Below are 26,982 nucleotides of genomic sequence, written 5' to 3'. Positions count from 1 at the left end.
AAGCTGCCCCATGTTTGGTAAAGGCCCCACTGTTGACCAGAGCTGAGCCAATAAGTGATGTTGTTTTGCACCTCTGTGAGAGCATATTTAAGACAGGGAAAAAAATGCTGTGCCGTACAGCAGCTGGGAGAGTGAGAGGAGTGAGGAACAGCCTTGCAGGTGCCAAGGTCAGTGAAGAAGGAGGGGGAGAGGTGCTCCAGGTGCCGGAGCAGAAGTCCCCTGCAGCCTGTGGTGAAGACCATGGTGAAGCAGGATGTCCCCCTGCAGTCCATGGAGTACCACGGTGGAGAAGGGTTCCAAGCTGCAGCCCATGGAGGAGACCACGGTGGAGCAGGTGGCCCTGCTCCAATGGAGGCTGCCGCCTGTGGAAGACCCCTGCTGGAGCAGATTCCGGGCCGGACCTGTAGCCCATGGAGAGGAGCCCACGCAGGAGCAGGTGACCTGGAAGGAGCTGCTGACCATAGGGGAGCCAGGTTGGAGCAGTTTTCTCCTGAGGGATGGACCCCATGGTATGGACCCATATCTGGAGCAGTTCTGGAAGAGCTGCTGCCTGTGGGAAGCCCACACCGGATCAGTTCATCAAGGACTGCATCCCGTGGGTGGGACCCCACAGCACAGGGGACAAGAGTGACCGACAAGGAGCGGCAGAGAAGAAGCGCTGTAGACTGACCATAATCCCCATTCCCATGTTCCCCTGTGCCGCTCGGGGGGAGGAGGTGGAAGAGGGTGGATGGGGGGGGGGGGGGGGGGAAGGTGCTCTTGGTTTCTTTCCTTTGTTTCTCACTTCTCTAGCTTGTTAGTAATGAGCAATAAATCTTACTATCTCCCTATGCCAAGTCTATTTTGACCATTACAATAATTACTGCGTGATCTTCTCGTCCTTATCTCAATCTTTGAGCCTTTTTCATCATATTTTCTCCCCATTCCTCTTTGAGGAGGGGGAGTGAGAGAGTGGCTGTGGTGGAGCTCAGCTGCCCACTCGAGCGGAACCAAAACAAAAGGCAGGGAAGAGCATCGGGAAGGCCAGCTGATGAACTTGTTTGAAGTACTTGTGTGAGTGCAGGGTAAACTGAGGTGGCCATTTGGAGACACTACCTGATCAGCACCCACTTTTGCTTCTGGCTGTGGGGTGCTTCCTGAGGGGAACACATGAGCCTGTCCCCATCCCCTGAGCCCAGTCCCTCAGCAGAGTGGGCAGTACTGGGCAGACACCCCACCCTGTGCATCGCTGCTGTAGGTTGCTCCCTGATAGCCCTGGCTGTACACAACAAGCCTTTGGCAAGTGGCATCCGTGGCTCGGAGTCCCCAGAAGGTGGCCAACACATTACATGGTCTCTGTCAGTGCCTTTCCTAGCCTCTTTCCTCCATCCAGGCCCAAAAAGCACTTCCCATTCAGATTCCCCATGGCCTTATTTTCTTTATGGCTCCACTGACATCTCAGAACAGCCCAAAGACCCTGAGCATCCATACACCCAGTGCCTTCCACCCATCCCAACAGGCAGGGCTGGCAGTATCTCCAGTCCCCCTAGCCCATCCCATCAGGAAGGACCGGCAGCATCTGTGGTTCCCAGCCCTGAGTGCACATTTGTCTGCATTCCAGGCAGCCACACAGGCACTGTAACAGGGAACTCAGTTCCTATCTGTCCCTCCCACTTCCTGCAGAGATCAGCCCTCCTCCTCCTCCTCCTCTTCCTTCTCCTCCTCCTTCTTCTTCTTCTCTGAGCACGTCTGTCCATACTTTCATGCTGCAGCTAACAGGGTTCAGTCACAGAACCATTCCTGTGTCTGTCTGCTCGTTGGTCCTGCTGCAGCCTCCTGTTCCATGGTGAGTGTGTGCCTCTACATCCATCCTTACATCTGTTCCATGCACATGCGCACGTTTGTTTGTGCTTGCTGTACTGCTGCAAAGGTTAGGAGGCTTCTCCGTGTCTGTCTGTTTTTTATTGCTCAATCCTGCCAGGCTGAGGGGCATGGAACTTGTGTTGCTGTTCGTTTCTGTTGCTCTGTGCAATGAGTCTCTCCATCTCTTGTTACTTACAGGGCTTTTGCATGAGACTAAGAACAACGTATGCCCTCAGGGAGAGTGCAGAAATAGAACTGGTTTGAGTAAGTTAGTTTAAATGTTGTCTATATATTTAGGCTCTTCATGGCTGAGGACAGAAAGTGTGCAAGCTAAGATTCAAATTGCCGTGAGATCATACACACAGAGATCATGATATTCAGAAATTCATATTAACACAGAATAAGTGAATAAGCATACATATTTTGTTACTAGATTTCTTAAAATTGGTTGCTGATAAAACAAAATTTCTACTATGATCACAGAATTATATCCTTAGTCAGATCTCTACTAATTTAGCAGCACTCAGTTTTATCAAATAGAAATGGTCTTCACATGAATCCCTCTGACAATGGGGTCCTCCAGCAACTGGAGGTTTATCCACGTACAGCTTAAAGAAACTGGCAGCAAGGATGGCTGACTGGAGACAGGGGTCTCTGGCAACATCAGGGACAAAGATGATGTGTATATGAGAGTATCGCTTTCTTATATGAGTAAGGTGCAGACACTTATACCTACCCTTACTTTTTGTGGTGAATGGTCCCTGATGGCAGGTTTGAACATAGTCATTTTCCTTCCTTTCTTCTTTTCTACTTTTCTCATTCTGTACTTTTGCTATGTGAAGACCCCAAACCCAGACGAAAAACTGTCTGATTTTTATGAGGTCCTTTCAAATTTACATGTGTTAAAATCCCCTTAACTTGGTAACTGTTTGGGGCAGTACTGGCAGAGAATACAAGACTGCCATTAATGCTGAGCTGAGTCAGGGTTGCTGGAGGCTCTCCATCTCCTGGGAACAAAAGGGTGGTTCCCAAAACCATTCCCTCAGAAATCTCACCCTGACTGCAGATGATCATCAAGAGCTAACAGTTCTGAGCTCTCTCTAGGTGCTGTATCATTATGCCTGGAATGGAACTGCATGGTCATGCATCACATCTTCCTGGCTGAGAGCTTAGAATGACTTTGCAAGACAGTTCATCCCCTTCCCGCCCCCGCCCTGCTTGTGTTAACATTCATGTTTACTCCTGGGGCAATGGGGTGGATTTCCATTCATTAGACTGACTTCTGCTCCTGTATGTTGGACAGTCATAGCCCATTGCTTATTACACCATCTGCCCAGTGTTACAAGCAGAGCACATGGGAGACACTCATCCCTCCCACCCCCGCATGCCCCAGCCTCCCAGCCTTCACTGTGAGCCATGCTGCAGAGGGGTCCCCCCTTGCCTGGTCTCATTTGCAAGGAGGTGGGACACAATTCAGCAAGATGCCTCTTCCTCATCGACTGGGGAGAGGCAAGCAGGGACGATGCCCCAGTGCTCCAAGCTTCATTTCAGCCCCTCTCCTTTGCCTTTGTCATCTCCAATGGCCAGATAGAAATGCTGTTGCCATACTTGTCCACCTACTCCGCTCTCCACTCCTCATCCCAGGGTCACCAAGGTCTCCAATCCCCGTTTTCCCCAACAAGAAGCTCATACCTCAGAGGTGCCCAAGCCACCCCGCCCTTCCTCCCCACTGTTTGCAACCTGTCACCCACGTGCTCCTGCACGGGCAGCTCAGGCAGAGCCACTTTAGCTCCAAATATCCCTGTGGCTTCTTCAAGCACTTAGGTACCAACCAAACACAGTGCAAATTTTCCTTCCTTACACCTTACTCCTTGAAATGAGTTAATACTTCAGCTGGACTGGAACACTGAGGCACTTCCTTTTCTCTTTCCAAAAGCACCAGGGAAGTCCCCTGAGCAAATAAATACCTTGCAGCTGCCCCCACACTTTCATGCAGGCTAGCCGGGCACTCATTCTGTCTTCCTCCTTTTTCCAGAAAGGCATTTCTCACTGGGATCTGATGCCTGCATCAAATGTTTTGCACCAGGATTTGCTGGTTTACTATGATCCCATTAAAAAGGACACTCAGATGCTGTAAAATATCATTTAAAATGACATTCTATGTTGTAGGACAGTAGAGAAATATGAGACATATAGAAAGAGGATAGCATAGATAATCACATCCCCATCACTGTTGGGAACCCCAGGCTGTGCAACATCAAATGGTGATCTACCTGATCAGCATGCAATATGTTACAATGTGATATGTTACAATGAGCAGGCTACAGTGTCAGCCCTGTTACAGTGATCTGGCTGAGGTTGTCTTGCAGCCAAGGCATTTGTGCAGCCCAGCACAATCCCGAAGGTGAAGCTGGATGTGCAGCACAGCACAGAACAGGCCTGTGCCTCCTCAGGTTAACTGTTGTGTGGATCACCAACTCCTTCGTGTGTGATGATTCTCCAGCCAAGATCACTACGGCACATTCTGGGTATTTACCACAAGCATGCGCTAGGTGATGCTCCTTGCTCACTTAACCATCACCACTCAGCCACCTACTGGCAATCCTGAACAAACCTACAGGACAAAGCAGCCGATAAATGCAGTGCCAATTCTTCTACTGATACGAAAAAGGACATCTGCTATGATATGACATCACTTGGGGAGCGTATGAAGCATTTTCTCTTACTGGAAAGTGTGAAGCATTAGCTAGTGAAGAAAGAAACTTGGGACTCTATGAAGAACATGCTTAATGATCTTTAACAGCTTACATAAACCACGGCACATTAGTGTTATAATCACAGCAATAGCAAATACATTTAGGTCAGTTAAGTCTGATGAAATCTGTCAGCATGTGACTACAATATAACTGTGCTGTGATTAACTCTGATAATTGTCAGTGAATACCTACCAGAAACGTTAGCTGCACACAATCATGGTTACTGATAGCAGTATAATGTTAAAGGTATGCAGACCTTTCCAGGTTCCTTTAGGACAAGCATTTGTACATCCCTGAGATCTACTAACCTGCTGAGGTCCACAGGACCTGTGTATTAGCCCTTGGAGTCAACGTTCACAGCACAAGGGCTTCAAGATCCTCCCTCCTGACATGCTGAGCAGGCCCGGAGAAGATGTTTGCATCATGTTTTGCATTAAGAAGAAAACAAAACAAAACAAAACAAAAAAGCACTCAGACTTTGTAAAACAGCTCCCATGCACATGTGGGGGAATGGGGAGAAAAAGAAACTGAAACAATAAGTCCACGCAGAAGCACAGAGAGAAGGAAAAAAATTAATCTCTACTTCAAGGCTTTTGACACCGTTTCCCACAGCATTCTCCTCAAGAAACTGGCTGCTCTTGGCTTGGACTGGTGTATGCTTCGTTGGGTTAGAAACTGGCTGGATAGCCGGGCCCAAAGAGTCGTGGCGAATGGAGTCAATTCCAGTTGGAGGCCAGTCACTAGTGGCGTTCCCCAGAGCTCAGTACTGGAGCCAGTCCTCTTTAATGTCCTTATTGATGATCTGGACGAGGGCATTGAGTGCACCCTCAGTAAGTTCGCAGATGACACCAAGTTAGGTGCGTGTGTTGATCTGCTTGAGGGTAGGAAGGCTCTGCAGGAGGATCTGGATAGGCTGCACCGATGGGCTGAGGTCAACTGTATGAAGTTTAACAAGGCCAAGTGCCGGGTCCTGCACCTAGGGCACAATAACCCCAAGCAGAGCTACAGACTGGGAGATGAGTGGTTGGAAAGCTGCCTGGCGGAGAAGGACCTGGGAGTATTGATTGATAGTTGGCTGAATATGAGCCAGCAGTGTGCTCAGGTGGCCAAGAAGGCCAACGGCATCCTGGCTTGTATCAGAAGCAGTGTGGCCAGCAGGGCTAGGGAAGTGATTGTCCCCCTGTACTCGGCTCTGGTGAGGCCACACCTCGAGTACTGTGTTCAGTTTTGGGCCCCTTGCTACAAGAAGGACATCGAAGTGCTCGAGAGAGTCCAGTGAGTGGCAACAAAGCTGGTGAGAGCTCTGGAGAGCAAGTCTTACGAGGAGCAGCTGAGGGAGCTGGGCTTGTTCAGCCTGGAGAAAAGGAAGCTCAGGGGTGACCTTATTGCTCTCTACAGGTACCTTAAAGAAGGCTGTAGCGAGGTGGGGGTTGGTCTGTTCTCCCACGTGCCTGGTGACAGGACGAGGGGGAATGGGCTAAAGTTGTGCCTGGGGTGTTTTAGGTTGGATCTTAGGGAGAACTTCTTTACTGAGAGGGTTGTTAGGCATTGGAATGGGCTGCCCAGGGAGGTGGTGGAGTCACCATCCCTGGAGGTCTTTAAAAGATGTTTAGATGTAGAGCTTAGCGATATGGTTTAGTGGAGGATTGTTAGTGTTAGGTCAGAGGTTGGACTTGATGATCTTGAAGTCTCTTCCAACCTAGAAATTCTGTGATTCTGTGATTCCCATCAACGAGCAATGTTTGGCCATGTCCTGCAAAGCAGGGCCTCAAAACGCGTAGTGGAGGAACAGCCCCGTCTCCCACGAGAGCCCCCCTTTTATTGCTGAGTGTGACATCAGGTGTTATGGAATATCCCTTCGATTGGTTTAGGGCAGCTTTCCTGGCGATGTCCTCTCCCCATCCTTTGCCCACCCCCAGCCTGCTGGCTCTTGGGGCCTTGGAAGGAGTCCTGATGCTATGGCAGCACTATGCAGCAATAGACACAACACCGGAGTGATACCAGCGTTGTTCCAGCTATGAGTGCAGAGCACAGCACTGTGTGGGCTGCTGCAGGGAAAGGTGACTCCATCCCAGACAGACCCAACACATCAGGTTAACTAGTATGTGGATCAACAGCTCCTCTATGTGCAATGGTCACTTGGTCAAGATTGCTACATACTTACAGCAGTTTACTAGACCCACTAGTTTACAGTGGGTTCTTCACTGGTAATTTTCTTCCTAATGACACCACATAGACCCTGAGCTGTCTTTTATCTCCTCTAAATTCAATGGCCTGTAGCTTTCTGTACTTCCTCAATTTCTTCAGGCAGATTGTTCATTGTCCTTGCTAAGTCAGTTCTGTCTTTTGGAAGAGTCAGTTGAAACTGACCCAGAAGCAGCCACTTTGTCCTTATTCTGGAGCTTCCCTATTAGAGGTGTCATTATATTATACATCACATGGACTAATAATTAATTATATACGCTCATGCAGCAATTCTGCAAGCAATGGTTAACTTCTGCCATTCCATAATCAAAGCTAAATATATTTGTGCTGGATCATGATTTAATTCTATGCTCTAATGGTCCCTCTTTCATTTCCTGTGAATCCAAGATTTACATCTCCTCATACACACTTTCTAAGCTGTCTTTCTCCTGCCTGATAGCAAAAGGAACTCTGTCCTTAACACCTGTGAAGAGCAAGCTGGGAATAACTTCAGGCCTAGTAATGGGACTGTTGAAGTCTAAGCAAATACCCTTCATGGAACAAGTTCATGGGGTAACTCAACTGTTTTGTTGGAGGGAGCTGTCTTAGGACAAGCTCTCACTGAGAACCTGTGCCTCTTCTTCCAGTAAGTATGGAGCCCCTGAATGGAATCTGAACACTGACTGATGTGTGTTCAACCCTGCTTTCTCTCTGACAGTACTTTCTTTCACAAATATTCTCTCTCCTAAGGGCTCTTTGTGAAGGGAGGGGAAGAGAAAACCAACAACATAGCATGGAGAAAGAATGGGAAAATGTTGGCATTTGGGAGCACACCTGATTCTAGGTGCTTTGATTCCTCCTCCCTCTCTTTTTGCAGACTGTGCTTAGGAAAATCTTCATTGCTGATGGTGACAGATCAGCATCTGCACAAACTGATGTGCTGGTGAATTTGTCCAGCTTGGAGACCTGCTACACTTCCACCACAATGCTCAGGCTCCTGGCCAGCTTCCTGACTGGGGACTGGACCACCTCTGCTCAGGGCTGTTTGGCTAAGCTCTATTTCTTTGGCTCTCTTGCAGCTTCTTAGTGCTGCTAGCTGGCAACCATGTCCTACCATTGGTACTTGGTCAAACTGATATCAAATCCAAAGGACATATGTTATCCCCCTTTCGATAGAGCAATGGAGCAAAATTTGAAATGCATTATGAGCAGATAGGTCTAACCTTTGCTATGTTTAGTTATATAGGAGGAAGTTTAGAAACATTGTATTACTTAGCCAGCTTCATCCGTAAGCAAATACAGACTTGAACCTCAAAGTGAAGGCAAGATGATGCAGGCCTGGAGGATGTGTCAAAAGAAGATGAGATGAGGATGATATGCATGAGTGCTATGCATATGTCCTTGGATGTGTAAATGACTAAGTTCAGTATGCAGGCCGAACATGAAATAATAAGAAAAGAAAGAACAAGATGTCTAGATCATGCACAAGAGCCGGGTCCAAGCAGCGAACACAGTGAGGAAGACTATTGATGTCCACCAGAAAACCCCAAAAGACCACCGGTAGAAACAAATGTGCATGTTTCAGGGACATTTGAATATTTTAATGACTTCTGGGATGTAATATGAATGATAATTATCCAATAGAAATCTAATGATTTCTAATGAAATTTAATGATTTCGAATGATGATCTAAAGTTTTGGTAGTGGGGGGCTGCATAGGTGGCCTCTGTGAGAAGAGTCCAGAAGCTGCCCAGTGTTAGATAAGGGCCAGTTTCATTAGCTCCAGAGGGACCCAACCCTGGCCAGAGTGGAGCCAATAATTTATGTTGTTTGTGCCTTTGTAAGAACAGATTTAAGAAGGGGATAATCTGCTGCACACAGCAGCTGGGAGTGAGAGGACTGAGAAACATAGAATCCTAGAATATCCTGAGTTGGAAGGGACCCATAAGGATCATCAAGTCCAACTGCTGGCACCGCACAGGTCTGCCCAAATGTTTAGACCATGTGACTAAGTGCACAGTCCAATTGCTTTTTAAATTCAGACAGGCTTAGTGCAGTAACTGTACCCTGGGGAGCCTGTTCCAGTGTGCAACCACCCTCTCGGTGAAGAACCTCTTCCTGATGTCCAGCCTAAACTTTCCCTGCCTCAGCTTAACACCATTCCCGCAGGTCCTATCACTGGTGTTTACAGAGAATAGGTCACCTGCCTCTCCACTCCCCCTCGCAAGGAAGCTGTAGACCGCGATGATGTCCCCTCAGCCTCCTCTTCTCCAGGCAGAACAGGCACAGTGCCCTCAGCCGCTTCTCATACATCTTCCCCTCTAGGCCCTTCACCATCTTTGTTGCCCTCCTCTGGACAATCTCCAACAGTTTAATGTCCTTCTTGTTCTGTGGTGCCCAGAACTGCACACAGTACTCAAGGTGAGGCCGGACCAGCGCAGAGTAGAGTGGGACAATCACCTCCCTCGACTGACTAGCAATGCTGTGCTTGATGCACCCCAGGATACGGTTGGCCTTCATGGCTGCTGGGGCACACTGCTGGCTCATATTCAACTTGCAGTTGACCACAACCCCCACATCCCTCTCTGTGGGGCTGCTGTCCAGTGTCTCATCGCCCAGTCTGTACATATAGCCAGGGTTGCCCCATCCCAGATGCAGGACTCGGCACTTGCCTTTGTTAAACTTCATGTGGTTGGTGATCGCCCAGCTCTCCAATCTGTCTAGATCTCTCTGCAAGGCCTTTCCACCCTCATCAGAGTCCACAACTCTCCAAGTTTGGTGTCGTTGGCAAATTTGCTCATCAACCACAACCCTTTGAGACCTGCCTGTCAGCCAATTGCTCACCCATCATATGATGTTTTTGTTAAGTTGTATGCTGAACATTTCGTCCAGTAGGATCCTATGGGAAACCGCGTCAAAAGCCTTGCTGAAGTCCAAAAAGATCACATCAGCTGGTTTCCCTTGATCAGCTAGATGGGTGATCTTATCATAAAAGGAAATCAAATGTGTTAGGCAGGACCTGCCCCTCATGAACCCATATCGGCTGGGACCAATGACCGCATTGTCCCCCAGGTGCGCTTCAATAACTTCAAGAATCATCTTCTCCATAATTTTACCAGGCACTGACGTGAGACTGACAGGCCTGTAATTGCTAGGTCTTACCCTTCTTGAAAACTGGGACAACATTTGCCAGTTTCCAGTCCACTGGGACCTCTCCAGATTCCCAAGATCATTGAAAAATAATTGAGAGAGGACCCGTGATGACATCAGCCAGCTCTTTAAGCACCCTGGGATGGATCCCATCCAGACCCATGGACTTGTGTGGATCCAGGTGGAGTAGCAAATTCCACACACGTTCAGGGTCGGTTGGGTTTTTGTTATTCCCACCGTCATGGTCCTCCCACTCAGCGCAACCAGGGTCCCGAAGCCCACCATCAGCATTGAAGACAGAGGTGAAGAAGGCATTAAACGTCTCTGCTTTGCATATGTCATTGTCTGTGAGGAGACCTTCCCCGTCAAGTAGCGGATCTACTACATCCCTGAAGACACCAAGGTCAGTGAAGGAGAGCAGGAGGTGCTCCAGGAGCTGGAACAAAGTTCCCCTGCGGCCTGTGGAGAGGCCCCTGCTGGAGCAGGCTGTCCCTCTGCAGCCCATGGGTCCCACAGCAGAGCAGATCTCCATGCTGCAGACCGTGGAGAACGGGGTCCCACCATGGGTTCCACAGTGGGGCAGGGGATTTGGGGTGTGCTGCCACCCATGGGGGACTCATGCTGGAGCAGTCTGCTTCAGACAGGTGGACCCTGTGGTACAGACCCATATTGGAACAGTTCTTGAAGAGCTGCTGCCTGTGGGAAGCCCACACAGGATCAGTTCAGGAAGGATGGCATCCCATGTGAGGGACCCCATGTGGAACAGGGACAGAGGGACTGTGAAGGAGTGGCAGAGATGAAGTGCTATATACTGACCGCAGCCCCCATTTCCCCATTCCCCTGTGCCAATCAGGTGGAGGAATTGGAAGAGGGTGGATGAGGGGAAGGTATTTTTTTTTTTTTAAAGTTTCTCATTCCTCTGTTTTGTTAGTAATAGGTCATAAATTTCTCTAGCCTACCTATGCTGAGTCTGCTTTGCCTGTCACAATAATTACTGAATGATTGCCATGTCCTTATCTCAGCCCTTAGGCCCTTTTCATCTTATGTTCTCCCTCTTTCCCTTTGAGGAGGGGTAGTGAGAGAGCAGTTGAGGTGGAGCTTAGCTGTCCAGCTGGGTAAAACCACCACAAACTCATCTTCCCCCCACTGGCCTGGATGGCCATCCTTGCATCCAACTACAAATTCCATCTTCCTGCCCAACTTCCCATACATTCATATTTTGCTGCCATTCACTCCTGCTGCCACTAAATACTGCCCTCTTCAACCAACAGCTTTGGCACTCTCCTCCCACAAATCCATGTATGCATCCACCCATCTGCCCAGACTACGTTTCATCTGCTCTTTGTCCACCCCTCCTCTGTCCATTTCTTCCTGTCATCATTGGTGCTGGTTTCCTCCATGTGCAGTTGCCATCGCTCAGGCCCAAACCCATGCTCTGCCTTGTTTCTCAGTCTCTGACCATTATTTCTGCCACCTTCCCTTCCCTGTCTAGTGTAAATTAAGCACACACACACACCCCTTGAGCCAACAGATTTTTTGGACATCTGCAGTTCCTATTGCAGGCCTCTCTCCTACCAATCTACTACCAGGCTAGTGAAAAACAATCTTGAGATAAGGATATGAGGAAGCAAGAGTCATCTTGGCCATGTATGCTGGTGGGAGCTTCCTGTCTTAGAGGAAGGGAAGATGGAGGTGCTGAGTTTCTTTCATGAGGTCCTCATAACTCACTTTATGCTCTTTCCCACACAGAACCTGTCTTCAACCTTCAAGTCAAGATGAGGCCAAGTGGCATGCTGAGAAAGCGTCGTATGTACAGGGGTGAGTTGGGGCCAGGAGTGTGGTGTCTGTGAACAGTGGGGAGGATTTTTACTGGGAAAGCAATGTGGAAAGGAACTGATTTCTTGAATGGTTGAGAGGGAAGCACATTTCTTTGTGTTCTGGGACTCAGAGGCATGCCCTGTAGTCAGTATTTACTTTTTCTGAGTTGCACAGGAAAAAAGAGGTTGCTGTACATGTGATTCATTTCACCCATAGTGCTCAGGGCTTTCCAGGGAAGCCATCAAGAAATGGGGTGATTATGTGGACCTCCTGTGACTACCTTTTATGTTATGCTAGGGTCCCTCCTTCCTTTTCAGTAGTGCAAAATGAGTCGTATATGCACTTAAGTTAATCTCTCTGGAACATTAGTCTCAAAACAGGAGGTAGGACTTGCTTCTTGTCTCTGAGATACGGTATGAAGGTTTGAGGAGCTGCAGAGAACTTCCTGCCATTTGCATGAAGCTTGTTGTGGGGCTATCTCGTTCCATATATTGAAGGACAGACTCCTCACAGTGCCATGATAGGTCTGAATTAAGGTGAAGCATGGAACAATTAGGTGATCTGAGGTCTATGCGAGACAGTACGGGGCTTAGAGAGATGAGGAAATGTGGTCCAAGTGACACATACTGGCAGCCTTAGGGACCTTTAATTGCTGTTTGTCAGCTTTTGCAAATTGTATTTCTGTGGCAAGTTTGGACACACAAATGTTGCCTGTTGCTAGCAGACACTTTAAATGTAAAATACTCTACAGTCAACCAGTGAGTCTGACAACTGTTATGTCTTCCTCAGGATTATTTGACAGGGGAATATGGTTCTTTTCAATATATCAAGAAATACAGCTGGAATCTGTGGCAGTAAATGTAACCATCCAGGACTTTGTGGCTGATGTGGAGTCTAAGCTGTTTTTCCGCAATAAGCAGCAAGTCTCTGAGGAGATCATGTTCGTCTTTCCTGTGGACCCTGACACTGTTGTATACACCTTCTATGCTACCATGGGGGACACCCGTATTGAAGCAATGCTCTGGGACAAGGAGGAGGTACTCTGATTCTTTGGGGGGGAGTGGGGATGGGGGATTGATAGGGCAGGGAGAGGGGTTCAGGTTGAAGTGAAGTGTGGAAGTGAGAGAATAAAATTCTGCTGTGACCTCAGTAACACATTTTTCTCGCTTTGTGGTAGGCCCAGAAGCTGCACAAAGCCACTTCAGGCATGGAGAATTTGAGATACCTGCAAGATCAGCCAGATATTTGGGGTCCAGTGTTTGTCTGTTTCTTGGGGACCCTGCCTCCTAACAGGGATGTGGCCATCAACCTGTGCTATATCCAGGAGCTGCCGCTGCATACTGATGGAGCTGCCTTGTTTTGCTGGCCACAAGACCTTTTCCCCCGACATATGCGCTTTAGTGAGTGAGCCCACGGGTGCCTATACCAGGGAGGAGCACACTCCTCCTCACCATCTCTGTGGGGCAGGACCCCATAGCTGCACACATGCCACACCGATAGAATCTGAAAATAACCCCTCATACCTCACAGCCAGAAGCCCCCCCAAGTCTCCCCACATATTCCACAGCAAAAGAACCCCACAAATTCCTATACAGTTCACACTGTGAGACAACATACAAGCCCATGCAAGCATTGCAGTGAGAAAATCTCAGATTCCATATCTGACCCACCACCACCACCCATGACAGATAGTACTCCACAATCACTGTCTGCTGCCCTACATTCTCTCCTTTCACTTTCTCACATCTTTTTGTCCCTACAGACTGGCAGATTTCTGAGGATGAGATACTGGAAAACCTGCACTTTAGAATCTGCCTGCAGTCAGCCTGTGGTGTGTCTCATGTAGACATTAACAGCAGCCACACCCCTCTGCAATACACAGCTCCAGATCAGACATCTGCTGAGGTATGGCCCTGTCAGATGCCAGAGTCCCAAAGTGGCAAAGTAGGGAAGGGCCTGTGATGTACTGATGATACTAAGGACTCCTTGGTCCTTCTATTTGGTTCCCTTTCCTCCCCACACCCTACTTGTCCTCAGGTTTCCTTGAAATCAACACCTTGGCACTTTGATGATTTGCAATTGCTTGTGTATTATAAACGGCCTCACAATCTCAGTGCTGTGGTGGAGAGCAGAGATCCCAAAGCTGCACCTGGTGAGTGTGGATGGCAGAACTGGGCACCAGGGAGACTGGGGAAATCTGAGGAATTTTCAGGCAATAGCTTCATCAAATTAGAGAATCACAGAATATCACAAGTTGGAAGGGTCCCACTTGGATCATGAAGTCCAACTCATGGTTTCACTCAGGATTACCTAAGATTAAACCATATGCCTAAGAGAATTTTCCAAATGCTTCTCAAAGTCCAACAGGCGTGGTGCTATGACCACTTCCCAGGGCAGCCTGTTCCAGTGCCCAATTGCTCTCTCAGTGAAGAACCCTTTCCTAATATCCAATCTGAACCTCTCTGGACACAGCTTCATACTATTCCCCCAGGTCCTGCCATTGGTCACCAAAGAGAAGAGATCTGCACTTTCTCCTCTACTCCCCTTCATGAGGAAGCTGTAGGCCACAGAGAGGTCTCCCCTCAGTCTACTCTTCTCTAGAACAAACCAGCCAAGTGACTTCAGCTGCTCCTCATAAGTCTCCCCCTCTAGACCCATCTAGAATTTGGCACTTGGTCTTGTTAAAGGTCATGTTGTTGGTGATTGCCTAGCCCTCTAATTTGTTAAGATCTCTTTGAAAGGCCTCTCTATCCTTGAGGGAGTCAGCAGCTCCTTCTAAGTTAATATCATAGGTTGGAGCTAAGGGCAATATGTAGGACAAAAGCAAAGAGACAGAGAAGGGGGTTCCAACCTAAAAATCCTCCTTGCTTCTCCCCCACGCTCCAGGATCCCTGCTGGGAGACCCTGTGGTGATGGTGACACTGAAGCCCAGCATTCCTGAAGTGGTGCCCAGTACAGGCCAACTTGGGGAATTCCTCTTTCTCATAGACTGCAGCCTCTTCCAGGATGCACAGGTACCATCTGAGGAGGTCTTCAGTGTGGACTTTTCACAATACTCCTGCTCAGGTGGTGGGGATAGAGGCAAGCTGCTTCGTGGGAGTGGATGTTCTGCCTAGCTTTCCCATCTAAGCTCTTCCCATCGTTCTGTCTGTCCCTAGAACACACTGCTCTTCCTCCTCAAGAGTTTGCCTGTGGGCTGCTATTTCAACATCTACAGTTTTGGGGCCACTTTCAAAGCCTTCTATCCGTGAGTTGGGGGTGATGTTGGGGCAGGGCCAAGAGGCAAGTTGAGTATGACTCTTCTAAGTGAAACTAGGGACAAGCTCTAGCTGGATGGCAGCTGCTGGGTTGGATCTGTTAGAGGCACTGATAGAGTAAGTTCTCCTTTCAGGCTGCTTCTAGAACACTGGTAGTGAGATAGGGCTTTCCTGGGAAGTGGTCATGTGGGGATAGCTGTGGACTGGGTTCTCTCCCTCTGACATTCTGCTTGCTCTCCCATAGGCAAAGTGTGGAATACACGCAAGAAAGCATGGACAATGCTGTGAGACGCCTCTCTTCCATCTGCCCTGATCTAGGGGGCTGTGACCTCTTGGGCCTCCTAAAGTCAATCTACAGCACACCACTCCTTCATGAGCATCCCCGCCAGGTATCAGGGCACAAAGTGTAATGGGGAAGTGAAAGAATGTAAACAGTGGGGCAAAGGCAGATTTCAGTATGCATCATGAGTCATGCTGCTGGCGCTTGCATTGAGAGTTGCCATGTAGGGGGGCATTCTAATGTCAGAACGTGACACCATCATTGGGGTGGGCAGCTTAGGAGGGCTTCTGTGGAATTTGCCTTTGGAGAAAGTGGATATTCCTTGTGGCATGCCACTTTGTACTAACAGATGTCTTGGTGTTCCTGAAAGGAAACACACAATCTCTTTCCCTCCCTCTTTCAAGGTGGAAGAGGGTAAGGCTGCCTGCATTTTAGGAGAGTGTCTTTCCTCTGTGAGGGTTCACAGCCCTAAAAATCTTTGTTTCCCCTCCTCTCCGCCTCAGCTCTTCATATTCATCCAGAGGAAGATCTCCAGTGAAGAGGAAGCTATCATGGCTGAGGTCCACCGCTACCGTGATGACCAACGGTAATGGGGGAGCCCTGTTCCTGTCCCCCAACATGGTCACTCACCCTGACTGTCAGTCTTTCAAAAATTCTCTCAGGGCCTAGTCTGTCCTACATCTTCCCTTTGATGGGACTTCAGCAATGACCTCCACACACACTTTCCTTACCTCACTAAGACTGCCTATACTCTTCTTGTAGTGGGCCTTCTCTCACAATTTTTCCAGGCTGTTCTCAGCACTTCTCTTTTTCCCCTCACCATGCAATACCTCAGTATGCTCTGAGGGCCCAAAATCCATTCCCATGACCTCTATACCCCAAACCAGTTTAACCTCTCCCTACACAGCAGGCAAACTCTCTCACTCCAGGGTGAGAGAAAGCTGAATCACAGTTTCATTCCTACAATTAAAAACAGTCTTACCTTTCCTTTATACCAATCTTGCCATTCTTACCTCTCACCTTTGTCCACTCTCTAACCTTTCTCTCTTTTCCTGTACAGGTGTTTCTGTTTTCCTGTTAACAGCTGTGACAGCTTCAACCTTTGCCAGGCCATTTCCCTGGAGACAAAGGGTGAATGTGTGTGCATCCACTCCAAACTGGACATGACATCTGAGGTAACTCCCCAGGCGCCTGTGCTTCCAGCACTCCCACTCCCACTGCTCTATACAGCACTTCCAATGGTTCTCCTAGATATGCAAGGCAATCCAAATGCCATCATCCACGCCAACTCAGAGACCCCCTCCAGCAGTCTGTGCTCTCTGTGTCCCCTCACCAGGCAGTGAAATGCCTGCAGCAGGCCCTGAAGCCTCTGGCAAGTGAGATCTCACTGCACTGGGACCTTCCACCAGGCCTGGAGGTGACAATGATTAGAAAAGCTCCCGAGTCAATCTTCCAGGGACATCAGAGCATCATCTATGCCCAGATCCATGGACAAGCACAGGTGAGAGATCAGATCCAGGACCAAGGCTTTCTGGAAGGTATAGGAAACACTCCCAGTTTCATGTTCTCAACACAGGGAGTCGTTCACCTCTACTAGACCTGGGAAAGACCAGTGTTATGTCTCTGTGAACCCTGTTTTTTCCCTCCGAGATGCCACTGCCTCTGCTCCAACTACAGACATCTATCTACTACTTTAGCAGAGCAGACATGGAAGCTAAGTGGCCAGCCTCCCTGTGCTTTGCAGATAAACTTTTCTGTCTGACTCTTTCCCTTGTGTCCCCAGGATCCAGAGGCAGATGTGGCAGCTGTGACCCTAAAGTACCTTGTAGGCAGCCAGTCCTTCAATTACACACTCAGGTTCTTACTGTTCCCATCAGCAGATGACAGGTGAGAGGATAACACAATAGCCCACAAAGACAAAGGGACATTATCAAGGTCTCAAGGAGGGACAACAGGTGTCCTTTGCTTGCATACCTTGAGATGGGAAGACAATATAGGTTTCCAGTGCTCCCAACTTATCTCTTCTGCCTTGACATGGGGAGAGGATTTGGGTGACCATTGCCCCACTGCCCCCTCATCTTTACTCCTGCTGCTACTCCACAGCAGCCGTGGTTGAGGGAAACGCAGTTGACGTTTTCTACCTAGACTTCAGCAAGGCCTTTGACATGGTCTCCCACAATATTCTCCTGGAGAAGGTGGAAGCCCATGGCTTGGACAGGTACGCTTTTTGCTGGGTTAAAAACTGGCTGGACGGCTGGGCCCAGAGAGTGGTGGTGAATAGATTGAAATCCAGCTGGCGACTGGTCACCAGTGATGTTCCCCGGGGGTCAGTGTTGGGGCCCATCCTCTTTAATATCTTTATTAATGATTTGGATGAGGGAATTAAGTGCACCCTCAGTAAGTCTGCAGACAACACCAAGCTGGGGGGAAGCGACGATCTGCTGCAGGGCAGGAAGGCCCTGCAGAGAGACCTGGACAGGTCAGATCAATGGGCAGAGGATAATGGGATGACGTTCAACAAGTCTAAATGGTGGGTCCTGCACTTTGGTCCCAACAACCTCATGCAATATTACAGGCTTGGGGCAGAGTGGTTCAAAAGCTGTGCAGAAGAAAAGGATCTGAGTGTGCCGATTGATACTCGCCTGACCATGAGCCAGCAGTGTGCCCAGGTGGCCAAGAAGGCCACTGGCATCCTCACTTGTATCAGGAATAGTGTAGCCAGTGGGACCAGGGATGTGATCTGTATTCTGCTCTGGTGAGGCCACACCTTGAATAGTGTTCGGTGTTGGGCTCCTCACTACAAGAAGGACATTGAGACCCTGGAGCATGTCCAGAGAAGGGCTACAAAGCTGGTGAAGGGTCTGGAGCACAAGTCTTATGAGGAGCAGCTGAGGGAACTAGGGTTGTTTAGTCTGAAGAAGAGGAGGCTCAGGGGAGATCTTACTGCTTCTCTACAGCTACCTGAAAGGAAGCTGTGGGGAGCTGGGTGTTGGCCTCTTCTTGCAGATAACCAGTGATAGGACAAGAGGGAACGGCCTCAAGTTGCACTAGGGAAGGTTTAGGTTGGAAGTGAGGAGACATTTCTTCTCAGAAAGAGTAGTCAGGCATTGGGACGGGTTGCCCAGGAAGGTGGCGGCGTCACTGTCCCTGGGGGTTTTTAATGAAAGGTTGGACGTGGTGCTTAAGGACATGATTTAGTGGGCGATATTGGTGGTAGGGGGATGGTTGGACCAGATGATCTTAGAGGTCTTTTCCAACCTTGATTGTTCTATGATTCTATGATCTCATCCCCCTACCCACAGTGGAAACAAGGACTAACCCCCTTTCTCTGCAGGCTGCCTGTGCACCGTATGGCCATGATGCATCTGCTGTGGAAACTGTCCCGGGATGGGACAAGCAGGTCAGAGAAGGACATCTGGCAGAATGCAGTTACGTTCAGCCTCAGCCTGGGGGTCCAATCCCCCTTCACATCCAGCATAGCTGTACGCATGGAACTGATGGATACCTGGCACCACGGTAAGGCCAAGAATAGTGGGGATAGGATTGTAAGGGGAAAGTGGAACTTGCTGGTCTGATGCCTCCTCACCATCACCAGCCCCATAGCCTGTGGGCCTGAACAACCTTTTGCCTCTCTCTTAAATATATTAGTCTAACCCTCACTCCCCATCTTCCTGCCTCTCTCTCAGATTCTTTGCCTCTAGACTCCCCTATGCTGCTTCCTCCCTCTCACAACCTGGTTCCCTGCCAGCTTCTCTGGTGTGGCTTCAGGCCTGTGTGGTTCAACTCCACCAAGTTTTGGATGGTCCAAAAGTTCCAGTTCTGTCTTGAGCTGCTTCATCCCAAAGCCTCTGATGCTGTAGTACTGACCAAGCTCTCATCCCCCCATAAAGGTAAGTAGAAAATTCTCGACTGTGGATCCTCTGATGTGTTGCGTAACAGTTAAACTCTCCTTTCAGTATTTATTTTCTCACCAGACTTCCTGATTATCACTGTGCTGGTGACGGATGGAGAAATAGGCAAAGCAAATTTTCCCATAGTGCATTGGAAGCCTCAGTCCAGACAGAGCATGAAAGGAAGAGACTGCTGTCTAGGTCTTGAGCTGAAGAGAGAGGCTGGTGCTTCTCTCTGGTGCTGGGGCAGAAGTGCCCTCCTCTGTGAGAGGTATACTCTAGACAAGGCCTGGAGCTGCTAACTGAAGGAACTAAAAGTAATGAGCACACTCCACAGCATCAGGGTGAATGAAGAGGAGATTGCTGTGGTCTTTGTGGAAAGTCTGCAGAGAGAAGATTTTGAGTGACCTGAAGCAAGGACATCTGGAATTCACAGTCAGAATGGAGAAAGCTGGAGGCTTGTGACTTCTGGCACCAATAGGAAGGCTCCTGCTCAACCTGCAGACCTGCAGCTTCAGAATAAGTATAGTGCCCATGCACTGGTGAGAACAAACTAGGACTTTCAGGGGAGGCATCCAGAGTCAGCTGAGCCTGACTGTAGCGTCCAAACAGAAAGAAAAGGCATGTGAATTACTGGAAACTCTCTCATTAAGATAAAGGCATTGATATACTAGAATGAATCTAGAGGAAGGCCACTAAAATGAGGGGGCTGAACTACATGGCATGCAAAAAGAAGTTGAAGGAACTCGTTTTGTTATTAAGGATACCTTATTTTTGTCTACAACTACCTGACTGGAGGAAGATCCAAAGAATACAGAGACTTGGAGGTACATGGCATTAGGATAAGAGGCAATTGATACAAGTTGGAACAAGGGAAATATTGAATGGGTATAAGGAAGTTTTTGTTTTGTTTTGTGTTTTTTTTTTTTTTTGTTTGTTTGTTTGTTTTGTTTGTTTTGTTTTGTTTTGTTTTAAATCATAATAACCAAGAACTGTTGGAATCCTCAGCCTTGGAGATGTTCAAGATAAGTTCCTGGGTAAGCTGATCAAAATGAAAACTTCCTTGAATTATGGCATTGGACTTGATGACCTCCAGAGATTCCTGCCAACCTAAATTACATTGTGTACATTTAGGCTAGCTTTACATGATCCCTAGTTCTGCCCCCAACTTCTTTGTTCCCCAATACTTCTTCTGTCCATAAAAGCTGCTAATTCTGCTGCAGAACTCGGCCATGCCTAGAACATTAATATCCTATGGTCTGTGCTTGACCCTCCTCACCTTCACACTCATGTATTGCAGTGCTGTTGTAGCTTCAAAGAAGTCTTATATCCCAGAATGTGGAAAGGAGCAGCTCATGATGAGACTGGGTTCAAGAATTGATGGTGGAGAAGGATGAAACGGGGTTTTAAATGCTGTAGAATCATGGAATGGTTTGGAACCTTTAATGATCATAGAATCATTTAGGTTGGAAAAGACCTATAAGATCAGCAGTGTCAGGATACCTGTGAGGGACTGGGAAAATTTGAGGGTGCTCTGGGAGTTCTGGAAAAGTGCAGGATGCCTTTGGAGGTCTGGGAAAACTTTGGAAAGCCCAGAAAGGATGTAGGACAGTTGAGGATATCTGGAGAAGGCAGAATTTAAGGTTACTAACCATTACTTATTTCATAGGAGCTATGTGAATATTTCTGTCTTCCAGAGCAGGAATCTCCTCCTGAAGAGCTGGTGATGGAGGAACCACCACCATTTCACACAAGTTGGGACTGGAAAATTTCACCATTGTCAACAAGACTGTGTGACTTCTCCAGTCTCAGGGCAGTAGTGGCACTCCAGAAAGCAAATGGCTCATGGGACCTGACCTCAGCCCTGACCTTAGCCTTGGGGCTCAGCAAGGCTGAAGTTAAGGGCCAAAGGCCCAGAAAGGTAAACAAATCAGGGGCGGGTGGGGCGAAATATCATGAGCTGAACTTTTATCTTCTCCAAGTTTCCAGTCTGAGCTGAACCAGCAGGAGAAGATCAGAACAGTCAGGATATTGAGGCTGTCTGCTTGTAGAAAGGAGAGATGTAATCAACACAGGTATCTGGGAACTTTCTGGCATTGAGGATTTCAGAAGCTCAGAGAGTTTGTGTGTGTGTATAGAAGTCCTCCTTTCAGGCAAAGATTTGTCCAAAGCTTTGTGCTATTTTAGGTTTGGTCTTTCTTTTCCCCCTGACTGTTCCATTTTCCTCCACAGCATGTGAAGCTGACTGCCTGGGCCACAGTGTTGGCCTTAGTCTGGTTGCACCAGTATAAATGGAGGGTATCTTGGTCAGAACTTCTGGAGGCCAAGTCTTGTAGGTGGCTACAGGACCAAACTGGTAAGTAGATTTTGCTAGGAGGAGTCATACTCTAGGCATTTTCCACAAACTTGCACAGCAAACACCCATGTTCTTCTTTCCCTGTGCTCCTGTGTGGCAGTCTATGAGACTGTCAGTACACACTGTCTTCCCTTTCTGAGTTGTGTCCATCCTCTACCTTTTCTCTCTACTTGCAGAGATCTATCTGGATGAATGTCTGGAAGCAGCAAATTCCCTCTTAGGTTGCTTGGTAGAGCCCATCAGCTTCAGGATGTGAACTTCCCCATACTACTGGGAATGAGCAAAACGTTGGTCAGGGAAGCAGCCAGGATTAGTGACCTAAACTGTCTGAAAGGATATTCAGTATCATTAATACAATGCTAAAGATAAAATATGAAAAGGAGAAAGGAAGGGGAGAGGAGAAGAGAGGGCAGGGCAGGGCAGGGGGAGGGGGAAACGGGGGCAAATTGAGGCTGGGGCAGGGGACATTGTCTTCCAGAGAAGGCATTGCTTAGAGATTGGATGGGCATCGGTTTACTTGTAGGAGATGGTGAGTGCCTTTGCATCAGAACTGATTGCCTATGCGTTATTTGTTTTTTCCCCTCTTTTCTTCATTTATTAAACTGTCTATATCTTGACATGAGTCCTCTTGCTTTTGCTCTTTTGTGTGCACCTGATCCTTCAACCAATTGCCTCAAAGCCCTAAAGTCCCTTTGGGTCACTTTTGGTCTTCTCATTTCTATCTTATCAGTGCCAACATGAAAAACTAATAAAGGGTAATAATCAGCGGGATGTACCAGGTGAGTGGCTTTCCAAGTGATGTCTCTTACTTGAGCCCCAGGGAGACAACAGATTTTCCTATAGGTTGGGTCTGGATGGCAAATCAGGCCTTCTATTCCCTTCAGAAGGGAGTCCCCTATGACAATAACCCTTCTTTTTTTTTCTTGGTGGGAGTTGTTGTGATGTGGGGCATAGATTGACTTGCCCTTGGCAACTCCCCCAGTGTGGATGGACCTTTGTCCACATTGCCATTTGCTTGCCCATTAAGTTCCAGAGCCTCATAACTGTTGCGGGGGGGCACCTGGGAAGGTGAGGTAGACAACAGGGGGGTTCACCTGCTGTGCTGAACAAGAACCTGCTTCCACTCACCTGGTTCTTAGGTCACATTCCTCTGCCTAGTGGCAAGGGGGTAGGGGAGTCTTCATTTCTTGTGTAGTGGTTGGCTGAGTACTACCCCCCTCCCCCCCCAAGTCAATCTCTTTTTCTCTCTGATGATCCTCAGCATGCCCACTTCCTCCCCAGTCTCTGCCACCAGGTGAAGCTACTCTTCAACTTGGGCACACCTCCCACTGCTGTGCTCGCTACTGCCATCCTGTACTGACATGAGAGTAGGGCACACCCAGCAGCCTGACACCTGAGTGACAGCATATTCCCCCCGGAGCTCATGGAAGAGAAAAAAATCATCTAATTATTACTGAAAAATAGAAACCACATCTGGCTTATACTATCCCTGATCTGCAAATGATTGGAGATTGGGAGAGTAATCAGAGGAAAGCAGAGTATTCATGAGGGTTTGTCACATTCTTCCTGAGCATACATTTTTGTCCCTCTTGAAGACAGAACAGTAGTTTAAATGCATCTTTGATCACATTCATTGCAGCTTTTTTGAAATTCTTATGCAAACACATTGGAGAACCCTGGTAATCACTGGTAATCATTTCTTCCACTCAAATTTTGGAAAAAATGAGATTTGAAACATTCTTAGTGCAAGTCCTAGGAAACCTGACCAGGGATCCCAGTTGTGTTTCCTTGGTTCTGATAGTCCATGGAAATGAGTGCTGGGACTCATTTGTCCCTTAAACACCGTCCCTGGGAGTGTTTAAGGAAAGGTTGGATGTGGTGCTTAAAGACATGATTTAGTGGGTGATGGTGGTGGTAGGGGACCAGATGATCTTGGAGGTCTTTTCCAACCTTTATCATTCTACGATTCTATGATCACGTCCCTTCACCTGTTGCCCTTCTTTAAGCAGGGATATATGACGTTCAGCCCAAACCTAATCTATGCTGATTCCATGATTTTGTGATTCTAAATGTCTCCCGAGTAAGAAAACAGAGACCAATGTCTTATAGCTTGATAACAGTCTCACGTTTGAACTCTGCCCCAATACATTGCATGGAAGAACTGAGCTCATACAGTTTAGATGAAAAAGCTAAAGAACAAACTTCATCAAAACTTGTCTAGGCAGATATAAATGCTGGTTCTTGAGAATGATATTTTAGGCACATAAATGGAATGCATAAGGTCCTACCCAAAGGCAATACATACAGAAATCTGTGTCTTGCATGTCTTACTCAATGCCCACATCATGAGGACAAACACCATATATTGTGAAAAGTTGGGAGGAGGTATTTTAATCCCCAGAGGAAATGTAAAACTTGATTAAGTGGATGTGTGGCTGCAGTAGGTTAGACATACACACTTTGCAACTCTTTTTAAGCCTCATTTATTTCTACCTGGTTTAGCTATAAAGAAAATAAACATACTGGTCGGTGGAAGTACAGATGTCGGTGCATTCAAGTTTCCCGTTTTCATTCCTAGATATTTTTTCCCCTGACTAATTGTATGCTGTGACCAACAAAGGTGAAGCTATCCTAAAGTATGGACTCGTACACTGACAGTGTGGTTGCCTTGACTTACAGCTCCCGGTAAAAGTATAGGAGGTGCTTTTCTTTTCTTACCAGACTTTCAAAAAAATTGTATCCTTATCTGTCCTTGCTGGTATAGGTGACAGAGGTACAAGCCCTTTTTGGTCTTGGCTCAGCAAACCATGTGGAGAATATGCAGTTCCATTGCAAAACAGCACTGAAGATGTTTAGCATGTCAGTTATCAAATGCATAAGGATTTGCAAAATGGTTCTCTGTTGTGGCAAGCTGCGCATCTGCCTGTCTCTGTGTGTGTGTTGACAACTCATTGCCAACAAAACCTTTGTTTTCATAGTGTTTGGATACTCCTTACCACTGATCTGGCAAGCAAACATGCGTAAGCCAAAATCCATGGAGTACTAGCTTAAGCGCATCTACATACCACAACGAAGATGCCTGAATTCCAACTGGAACTCGTTCAAGAGAAATGATTCTGAGTTTAATGAAATAGCATTTTTCCTGTAGTGCTATTGTTGATTTACCAACCTGGTTACACATAATCACACAGGATTGTTTATGTTTTACAGGCTCTCTTGAGATCATGTAATCCAACCCACTGCATAAACAGGGTCAGCTCAAACAGGCTGTCCAGAACCTTGTCCAGTTGAGGCTTCAGTATCTCCACAGATGGAGAGTCCACAGGTTGTCTGGGCAACCTGTTTCAGTGTCTGACCAACCTCTCACTAAAACATTTTTTCTTTTCTTGAGCTCAGATTCAATTTCATAATTCTTTAAACTCAGTCTGAACACAAGAAAACACAGGAAAATACTAGTGAATTAATCATAGGACAGCTCTGAAGACTTTGACATTTTTTAATATCACAGGCATACTTGTCTAATGCCAGGATGTTATAGGCAATATTATTAGACTGGGATTATTCAGTGCACCATGGGACAAAGTCAAATACTTCTGCCATTGTGAACAACCTATAGGTCAGATATTTAATATTTGATCAGTTTTAATTTTATACACAAGAAATGCAGAAAAATGAGCAGGTGAGAAATACAGAGTCATAAATTCATTATTCTGCACAGAAGAGAAAACAATCAAACAAACACAAAAACTACCTTTGCATTCAGAACTTGTTTGTATGAGAGGAAGATAGAAGCAGTTGAATCTCTTGCAAAATTCTCTTACTATTATTGGACACATTCGGCTTTGCTTTTGCAAGGAGATCTTTGATGTTAGTCTTGGAGTAGGACATCTTAAAAGTAGAGAATTTACTTCTGTATTCTTCAATTTTATCTAGAAAACAGAAAACACTGTGTAAGTAAATGCCAAATATAAAGCTACAAGATCATCCAAGAAAAGCACGGACTTGTGGAAAATATTAATCCCTGAAGACCCACAAGTTTCACATAAAAAATTTTTATCACATTAAGATAATGCTGGAGCCAGCAACATGAGAAAGCAGAAGTTCAATCAAAATCCAGAGATACTTATTTGATCACCAGCTTTATCAGTTATCTAAGAGAGATAGAGAAATCTGCACCAACCTGTTCCTCATCAGTAACTACAAGGGAAACAGTAATAAATATCCCCAATTTGGATAGTCTAGCTTATAAATGTGATATCTCCTCAACTTCTTTTTAATGGGAGGTCCACAATTTAATTAAAATGATCACAGAATCACAGAATCACAGAGTGGCCGAGGTTGCAATGAACCTCTGAAGACCATTTAGTCCAGCCCCCTACTGAGCAAGATCACCTAGAGCACACTGCACAGGATGGCATCCAGGTAGGTTTTAAATATTTCCAGAGAAGGAGACTCCACAACCTCTCTGGGCAACCTGTTCCAGCGCTCTCTTACCTTCACAGTAAAGAAGTGCCCCCTCATACTCAGACGGAACCTCCTGTTCTTCAGTTTGTGCCTGTTGCCTCTTGTCCTGTCACTGGGCACAACTGAAAAGAGACCATCTCCATCCTTGTTACACCCTCTCCTCAGGTGTTCATATACGTTATTGAGGTCTCTTCTCAGTCTTCTCTTTTCCAGGCTAAGCAGGCCACGTTCTCTCAGCCTGTCCTCATATGACAGGTACTCCAGTCCTCTAATCATCTTTGTAGCCCTTCTCTGAACTCACTTCAGTAGTTCTATGTCCCTCTTGTACTGGGGAGCCCAGAACTGGACACAATATTCCAGGTGTGGCCTCACCAGGGCTGAGTAGAGGGGGACGATCACCTCCCTTGACCTGTTAGCAACACTTCTGAATGCAGTCCAGGATAGCATTGGCCTTCTTGGCCACAAGGGCACATTACTGCCACCCAGTCAGCCTGCTGTCCAATAGGACTTCTGGGTCCCTCTCTGCAGAGCTGATCTTCAGCAGGTCAGCCCCCAGCCTGTACTGGTGACTGGGGTTATTCCTCCCTAGGTGCAGTACCCTGAACTTGTCCTTGTTGAACTAAATGAGGTTCCTCTTGGCCCATCCCTGCAGCCTGTCAAGGTCCCTCTGAATGACAGCACAGCCCTTTGGGGTATCAGCCACTCTTCTGAGCTTTGTGTTATCAACCAACTTGCTGAGGGTGCACTCTGTTCCACGTCCAGGTCATTGATGAATAAATCAAACAACAGTGGACCCAGTACTAATACCTGGGAGACACCGCTAGCTACAGGCCTCCAACTAGATTCTGCACTACTGAGCACAACCCTCTGAGCTCTACCATCCAGCCAATTGCCAGTCCAACTCGCTGTCCACTCATCTAGGCTGCACTTCCTGAGCTTGATATAGAGAACAAACTAAAATCTTTTAGCCACGAGTACAGACATA

The 26,982-nt window shown here is 47.4% G+C and overlaps 2 protein-coding genes across 7 annotated transcripts in view; one reads left to right on the top strand and one right to left on the bottom strand.

The window, feature by feature from the left end:
- LOC311423071 (olfactory receptor 4N5-like) overlaps positions 1-26,982 on the bottom strand; it is a 52,577-nt gene that overhangs the window by 23,013 nt on the left and 2,582 nt on the right. For 2 of the 3 annotated variants that reach the window (XR_014685572.1, XR_014685573.1), the window contains exon 3: positions 24,001-25,462. Coding sequence is in view for 1 of the 3 variants with exons in the window: in XM_084496663.1 (XP_084352789.1) it covers positions 25,285-25,369 (85 nt within the window). In the remaining 2 variants the exon portion in view is untranslated. Of the gene's footprint in view, positions 1-24,000; positions 25,463-26,982 lie in introns of those variants that run through there. The other variant, XM_084496663.1, reaches the window with a different exon arrangement.
- LOC311423069 (von Willebrand factor A domain-containing protein 5A-like) lies at positions 1,705-22,289 on the top strand. Of its 4 annotated transcripts, none has more exons than XM_084496656.1 (18): positions 1,705-1,825; positions 11,682-11,750; positions 12,540-12,787; positions 12,928-13,150; positions 13,513-13,655; positions 13,788-13,902; positions 14,637-14,764; positions 14,909-14,997; positions 15,252-15,396; positions 15,791-15,873; positions 16,348-16,462; positions 16,624-16,788; positions 17,071-17,174; positions 18,622-18,803; positions 18,974-19,177; positions 20,875-21,098; positions 21,410-21,533; positions 22,264-22,289. In XM_084496656.1, exons 2-18 carry the CDS (start codon positions 11,708-11,710, stop codon positions 22,272-22,274), a joined length of 2,346 nt encoding a protein of 781 aa, XP_084352782.1. In that variant the 5' UTR covers positions 1,705-1,825; positions 11,682-11,707; the 3' UTR covers positions 22,275-22,289. The 4 variants fall into 4 exon arrangements, 3 of the variants coding, with proteins under 3 accessions (XP_084352782.1, XP_084352781.1, XP_084352783.1); XM_084496655.1 differs by lacking the exon at positions 22,264-22,289 and adding an exon at positions 21,710-22,150; XR_014685568.1 differs by lacking the exon at positions 22,264-22,289 and having other exon boundaries at positions 20,875-21,252.

The sequence above is a fragment of the Aythya ferina genome, assembly GCF_964211825.1.
Source record: "Aythya ferina genome assembly, chromosome: 23".
NCBI classification, from domain to species: Eukaryota; Metazoa; Chordata; class Aves; order Anseriformes; family Anatidae; genus Aythya; species Aythya ferina.
Note: the sequence above shows the minus strand (reverse complement) of the source record. Positions and strands in the feature narration are given on the sequence as shown.